General features: G+C 51.2%; 1 protein-coding gene across 1 annotated transcript in view; it reads left to right on the top strand.

Moving 5' to 3' along the window:
* Nucleotides 1–2,282: 2,282 nt before the first annotated feature.
* carf (calcium responsive transcription factor) overlaps nt 2,283–7,746 on the top strand; it is a 47,744-nt gene continuing 42,280 nt past the window's right edge. The window contains 2 exon segments of the mRNA XM_052523276.1: nt 2,283–2,433; nt 2,968–3,117. Of these exon segments, the coding sequence (XP_052379236.1) occupies nt 2,995–3,117 (123 nt within the window). The 5' untranslated portion in view covers nt 2,283–2,433; nt 2,968–2,994.

Genomic DNA, 7,746 nt, shown 5'->3' with positions numbered 1-7,746 from the left:
CTAACCTAGAAGTGACAAAAGCATGGATGAATTTTTCTGCCTCATTTTTGGACAGAAATTTTCTGATTTTTGCAATATTACGTAGATGGAAAAAAGCTGTCCTCAAAATGGTCTTGATATGTTCTTCAAAAGAGCGATCAGGGTCCAGAGTAACGCCGAGGTTCTTCACAGTTTTATTTGAGACGACTGTACATCCATTAAGATGAATTGTCAGATTCAACAGAAGATCTCTTTGTTTCTTGGGACCTAGAACAAGCATCTCTGTTTTGTCCGAGTTTAATAGTAGAAAGTTTGCAGCCATCCACTTCCTTATGTCTGAAACACATGCTTCTAGTGAGGGCAATTTTGGGGCTTCACCATGTTTCATTGAAATGTACAGCTGTGTGTCATCCGCATAGCAGTGAAAGTTAACATTATGTTTTCGAATAACATCCCCAAGAGGTAAAATGTATAGTGAAAACAATAGTGGTCCTAAAACGGAACCTTGAGGAACACCGAAGTTTACAGTTGATTTGTCAGAGGACAAACCATTCACAGAGACAAACTGATATCTTTCCGACAGATAAGATCTAAACCAGGCCAGAACATGTCCGTGTCGACCAAATTGGGTTTCCAATCTCTCCAAAAGAATGTGGTGATCGATGGTATCAAAAGCAGCACTAAGGTCTAAGAGCACGAGGACAGATGCAGAGCCTCGGTCCGATGCCATTAAAATGTAATTTACCACCTTCGCATGTGCCGTCTCAGTGCTATAATGGGGTCTAAAACCAGACTGAATCATTTTGTATACATTGTTTGTCTTCAGGAAGGCAGTGAGTTGCTGCGCAACAGCCTTCTCTAAAATGTTTGAGAGGAATGGGAGATTCGAGATAGGCCAATAGTTTTTATATTTATTGGGTCAAGGTTTGGCTTTTTCAAGAGAGGCTTTATTACTGCCACTTTTAGTAAGTTTGGTACACATCCGGTGGATAGAGAGCCGTTTATTATGTTCAACATAGGAGGGCCAAGCACAGGAAGCAGCTCTTTCAGTAGTTTAGTTGGAATAGGGTCCAGTATGCAGCTTGAAGGTTTAGAGGCCATGGTTATTTTCATCATTGTGTCAAGAAATATAGTACACTATTACGAACAACTCCTCATATGGGCAGGTGTGTGGTGGGATAGGAGGGTAGGAAATGTATCTGTCTGACTGTTCCTATTGTTTGTTTCCTGCTCTGTTTTCTATGTTTCGTTCAGGCCTGATGTTTGTCAAGTGTTAAGATTTAATCTTGTCGACAAACGTGAATCGGAATCTGTCTTCAGTTTTCCATCATATGCCCGTCATGATTAAAATGCATCGATATAGTTCAATGAACAAATACAAGTTTAATGTTGGTATTGTTTTCTCCTTCATGGCACGAGGAGTGCAATAGCTCAAAAGCATGAGGAAAGCAATAGCTGCGTTTCACACCTTTCCAACCCAGACCCAAAATGGTGACTTCATTGTCATAGGGTTAGATGTGATGGGTATGGTCCTCTCTATTTGCTGCAGAACATTGAAAAGGGAATATAGAGACAGAGAGAAGAGGACAAAGGGAGAGGGTTCCACTTTATATTAGGTGAGCGAGGATTCCACTCTTAAAAGTTCCACTTATTTGTTGTTTTTTGCTTTTTTAAAGGAAAACCATTTACAAAAATGAAATCTTAACGGCCGTTTGACTTTGTTATTTTTGTCATCTCTCATGCCATATTCCCATTGTTAGCGTTATAGTTATAGCTATTCCATTGCTATAGTTTCTGTAGTCTGGTGACCAGTTAGTTTTTGAAAAGAAAGAAGAGAAAAATATTTCCATTCTTCCCATCACGGACTGGTAAGAGCTGTGACACCAGGTGGGTGCAATAATTATCAAGTAGAACAGAAAAACATCTCAGAACCTCCATTCATTGACCATTGTCCGCTGTCTTCTAAATTCCACTGGAGCAAAATTACTAGCTGATAACACAATTAATGTTCGTATTTACATCATGTAATGTAGTGCTCTGGAGAAATTATATTTATTGGTGAATTGTAGCGTCGCAAGATTTTCCCCAAATGGTTCCGTTAACTAGCCAATTATTTACGTGGAAATCAAGTCCAGTCTGCTGTAAAACAGAAACTCGATGTGTGTGAACCGGACTTTAACGTAACTTTGACAAAAATCGGTATCCCTTCCAACCATCACCACCAGTTCATTATCTCTGTATGTTCTTTAGGTGGAAATCAGCAACCCTGGCGTCACTTCCTGAAAGAGGTGGAAATTGCGCCTCTCTGTGGTGAACATATATAAAATACCAGAAGTAAAATATGCCTTCGACGGTGTCCTGCGAGGATCAAATATTGTTCACGTCGGATGAATAGAAGAATAACGCGTTTGTTGTTTGAGAACGAGGCGAGCAGAAAGTCTGGGCGAAGACGAGGTTGAGTAGACTCGTTTTGAATTTCCAATCCTTGTCCCCCCTTATACCCACAACGCTGTAGCTACACAGTCAGACTAGAGAGGGCTATGTGTAAAGAGCTAGACTAACCTAAAATCATGAGAATTGTTTGACTCAACTAGATAATTCTCCTTTACTAGCTCGGCTAGCCAAACAAGCTAACGATAGCTAGCTTGCTATACAGACATTTTAATCCAACATGGCGCTTTAAAGAATGTTTTATGACCAAGACCAGGGATGATGATTTGTTTGGGTAACTAGGAGACTCTACTCCTGCAATTAATCAAAACAATCACAAACGACTCTTGTAGAAATGCATTGAATAAAGCGTCTTGCTGTGCACCAGCTGTCTTCCTGATGGTTAACTAGCTAGCAATCTATAGATCCAGTGACCATTCTGAAAATGCCAATGAATGGATTTGCAATTACAATACTGATTGATGACGACACACTTGCACCCAATTAAATACCTGTACCTGGTCACTCTAATAGGGTTATATTTGTTTGTGTATGTAGCTAGTTAGCTGACTGTCTGCTTGGGAGATGGAGGAGCAGGAGAGAGCTATGGAAGAGGATGCTCTGGAATCAAAGCCTCCACTGACCGCTGAGGAGGATGAGCACAAACACACCGTCCTCCACAGGTCTCATATCACTGAAACACAACAGGTAGGACTTGACCCTAGGAGTCGGTGAGACTTGACCCTAGTAGTCGGTGGGACTTGACCCTAGGAGTCGGTGGGACTTGACCCTATGAGTCGGCGGGACTTGACCCTATGAGTCGGTGAGACTTGACCCTAGGAGTCGGTGAGACTTGACCCTATGAGTCGGTGGACTTGACCCTATGAGTCGGTGAGACTTGACCCTAGAGTCGGTGAGACTTGACCCTAGGAGTCGGTGGGACTTGACCCTAGGAGTCGGTGAGACTTGACCCTAGGAGTCGGTGGGACTTGACCCTAGGAGTCGGTGGGACTTGACCCTAGGAGTCGGTGGGACTTGACCCTAGGAGTCGGTGAGACTTGACCCTATGAGTCGGTGGGACTTGACCCTAGGAGTCGGTGGGACTTGACCCTAGGAGTCGGTGAGACTTGACCCTAGGAGTCGGTGAGACTTGACCCTAGGAGTCGGTGAGACTTGACCCTAGGAGTCGGTGGGACTTGACCCTAGGAGTCGGTGAGAGTCGGCGAGACTTGACCCTAGGAGTCGGTGAGACTTGACCCTCGGAGTCGGTGAGACTTGACCCTAGGAGTCGGTGAGACTTGACCCTAGGAGTCGGTGAGACTTGACCCTAGGAGTCGGTGAGGAGTCGGCGAGACTTGACCCTAGGAGTCGGTGAGACTTGACCCTCGGAGTCGGTGAGACTTGACCCTAGAGTCGGTGAGACTTGACCTAGGAGTCGGTGAGACTTGACCCTATGAGTCGGCGGGACTTGACCCTATGAGTAGGTGGGACTTGACCCTATGAGTCGGCGGGACTTGACCCTAGAGTCGGCGGGACTTGACCCTATGAGTAGGTGGGACTTGACCCTATGAGTCGGCGGGACTTGACCCTATGAGTCGGTGGGACTTGACCCTAGGAGTCGGCGGGACTTGACCCTATGAGTAGGTGGGACTTGACCCTATGAGTCGGCGGGACTTGACCCTAGAGTCGGCGGGACTTGACCCTAGAGTCGGCGAGACTTGACCCTATGAGTCGGTGGGACTTGACCCTATGAGTCGGTGAGACTTGACCCTATGAGTCGGTGGGACTTGACCCTAGGAGTCGGTGGGACTTGACCCTAGGAGTCGGCGAGACTTGACCCTAGGAGTCGGTGAGACTTGACCCTAGGAGTCGGTGAGACTTGACCCTAGAGTCGGTGAGACTTGACCCTAGGAGTCGGTGAGACTTGACCCTAGGAGTCGGTGAGACTTGACCCTAGGAGTCGGTGGGACTTGACCCTAGGAGTCGGCGGGACTTGACCCTAGGAGTCGGCGAGACTTGACCCTAGGAGTCGGCGAGACTTGACCCTAGGAGTCGGCGAGACTTGACCCTAGGAGTCGGCGGGACTTGACCCTAGGAGTCGGTGGGACTTGACCCTAGGAGTCGGTGGGACTTGACCCTAGGAGTCGGTGGGACTTGACCCTAGGAGTCGGCGGGACTTGACCCTAGGAGTCGGCGAGACTTGACCCTAGGAGTCGGCGGGACTTGACCCTAGGAGTCGGTGGGACTTGACCCTAGGAGTCGGTGGGACTTGACCCTAGGAGTCGGTGGGACTTGACCCTAGAGTCGGTGGGACTTGACCCTAGGAGTCGGCGAGACTTGACCCTATGAGTCGGCGAGACTTGACCCTAGGAGTCGGTGCGGGACTTGACCCTAGGAGTCGGCGAGACTTGACCCTATGAGTCGGCGGGACTTGACCCTATGAGTCGGCGAGACTTGACCCTAGGAGTCGGCGGGACTTGACCCTAGGAGTCGGCGGGACTTGACCCTATGAGTCGGCGGGACTTGACCCTATGAGTCGGCGGGACTTGACCCTATGAGTCGGCGGGACTTGACCCTATGAGTCGGCGGGACTTGACCCTATGAGTCGGCGGGACTTGACCCTATGAGTCGGCGGGACTTGACCCTATGAGTCGGTGGGACTTGACCCTAGAGTCGGCGGGACTTGACCCTAGGAGTCGGCGAGACTTGACCCTATGAGTCGGTGGGACTTGACCCTAGAGTCGGTGAGACTTGACCCTATGAGTCGGTGAGACTTGACCCTAGGAGTCGGTGAGACTTGACCCTATGAGTCGGTGAGACTTGACCCTAGGAGTCGGCGGGACTTGACCCTAGGAGTCGGCGGGACTTGACCCTAGGAGTCGGCGGGACTTGACCCTAGGAGTCGGCGGGACTTGACCCTATGAGTAGGTGGGACTTGACCCTATGAGTCGGCGGGACTTGACCCTAGGAGTCGGCGGGACTTGACCCTAGGAGTCGGCGGGACTTGACCCTAGGAGTCGGCGGGACTTGACCCTAGGAGTCGGCGGGACTTGACCCTAGGAGTCGGCGAGACTTGACCCTATGAGTAGGTGAGACTTGACCCTAGGAGTCGGTGGGACTTGACCCTATGAGTAGGTGAGACTTGACCCTAGGAGTCGGCGGGACTTGACCCTAGGAGTCGGCGAGACTTGACCCTATGAGTAGGTGAGACTTGACCCTAGGAGTCGGTGGGACTTGACCCTATGAGTCGGTGGGACTTGACCCTAGGAGTCGGTGAGACTTGACCCTAGGAGTCGGTGGGACTTGACCCTAGGAGTCGGTGGGACTTGACCCTATGAGTCGGTGGGACTTGACCCTATGAGTCGGTGAGACTTGACCCTATGAGTCAGTGAGACTTGACCCTAGGAGTCGGCGGGACTTGACCCTATGAGTCGGTGAGACTTGACCCTAGGAGTCAGTGAGACTTGACCCTAGGAGTCGGCGGGACTTGACCCTAGGAGTCGGTCGGACTTGACCCTATGAGTCGGTGAGACTTGACCCTATGAGTCGGTGAGACTTGACCCTAGGAGTCGGTGGGACTTGACCCTAGGAGTCGGTGAGACTTGACCCTATGAGTCGGTGAGACTTGACCCTAGGAGTCGGTGGGACTTGACCCTAGGAGTCGGTGAGACTTGACCCTATGAGTCGGCGGGACTTGACCCTAGGAGTCGGTGAGACTTGACCGTAGGAGTCGGTGGGACTTGACCCTAGGAGTCGGTGAGGAGTCGGCGAGACTTGACCCTAGGAGTCGGTGAGACTTGACCCTCGGAGTCGGTGAGACTTGACCCTCGGAGTCGGTGAGACTTGACCCTAGGAGTCGGTGAGACTTGACCCTAGGAGTCGGTGAGACTTGACCCTAGGAGTCCGTGAGACTTGACCCTAGAGTCGGTGAGGAGTCGGCGAGACTTGACCCTAGGAGTCGGTGAGACTTGACCCTAGGAGTCGGTGAGACTTGACCCTAGGAGTCGGTGAGACTTGACCCTAGGAGTCGGTGAGACTTGACCCTATGAGTCGGCGGGACTTGACCCTATGAGTCGGCGGGACTTGACCCTAGGAGTCGGCGGGACTTGACCCTATGAGTAGGTGGGACTTGACCCTATGAGTCGGCGGGACTTGACCCTAGGAGTCGGCGGGACTTGACCCTAGGAGTCGGTGAGACTTGACCCTATGAGTCGGTGGGACTTGACCCTATGAGTCGGTGAGACTTGACCCTAGGAGTCGGTGAGACTTGACCCTATGAGTCGGTGAGACTTGACCCTAGGAGTCGGCGGGACTTGACCCTAGGAGTCGGCGGGACTTGACCCTAGGAGTCGGCGGGACTTGACCCTAGGAGTCGGCGGGACTTGACCCTATGAGTAGGTGGGACTTGACCCTATGAGTCGGCGGGACTTGACCCTAGGAGTCGGCGGACTTGACCCTAGGAGTCGGCGGGACTTGACCCTAGGAGTCGGCGAGACTTGACCCTATGAGTAGGTGAGACTTGACCCTAGGAGTCGGTGGGACTTGACCCTATGAGTAGGTGAGACTTGACCCTAGGAGTCGGCGGGACTTGACCCTAGGAGTCGGCGGGACTTGACCCTAGGAGTCGGTGAGACTTGACCCTATGAGTCGGTGGGACTTGACCCTATGAGTCGGTGGGACTTGACCCTATGAGTCGGTGGGACTTGACCCTATGAGTCGGTGAGACTTGACCCTATGAGTCGGTGAGACTTGACCCTATGAGTCGGTGAGACTTGACCCTATGAGTCGGTGGGACTTGACCCTATGAGTCGGTGGGACTTGACCCTATGAGTCGGTGGGACTTGACCCTATGAGTCGGTGGGACTTGACCCTATGAGTCGGTGAGACTTGACCCTATGAGTCGGTGAGACTTGACCCTATGAGTCGGTGAGACTTGACCCTATGAGTCGGTGAGACTTGACCCTAGGAGTCGGTGAGACTTGACCCTATGAGTCGGTGAGACTTGACCCTAGGAGTCGGTGGGACTTGACCCTATGAGTCGGTGGGACTTGACCCTATGAGTCGGTGAGACTTGACCCTAGGAGTCGGTGAGACTTGACCCTAGGAGTCGGTGAGACTTGACCCTAGGAGTCGGTGAGACTTGACCCTATGAGTCGGTGAGACTTGACCCTAGGAGTCGGTGAGACTTGACCCTAGGAGTCGGTGAGACTTGACCCTATGAGTCGGTGGGACTTGACCCTATGAGTCGGTGGGACTTGACCCTATGAGTCGGTGGGACTTGACCCTATGAGTCGGTGGGACTTGACCCTATGAGTCGGTGAGACTTGACCCTAGGAG

The sequence above is a fragment of the Oncorhynchus keta genome, chromosome 7, assembly GCF_023373465.1.
Source record: "Oncorhynchus keta strain PuntledgeMale-10-30-2019 chromosome 7, Oket_V2, whole genome shotgun sequence".
NCBI classification, from domain to species: Eukaryota; Metazoa; Chordata; class Actinopteri; order Salmoniformes; family Salmonidae; genus Oncorhynchus; species Oncorhynchus keta.
The sequence above is the reverse complement of the archived record's forward strand: the minus strand, read 5'-3'. Positions and strand labels throughout refer to the sequence as shown.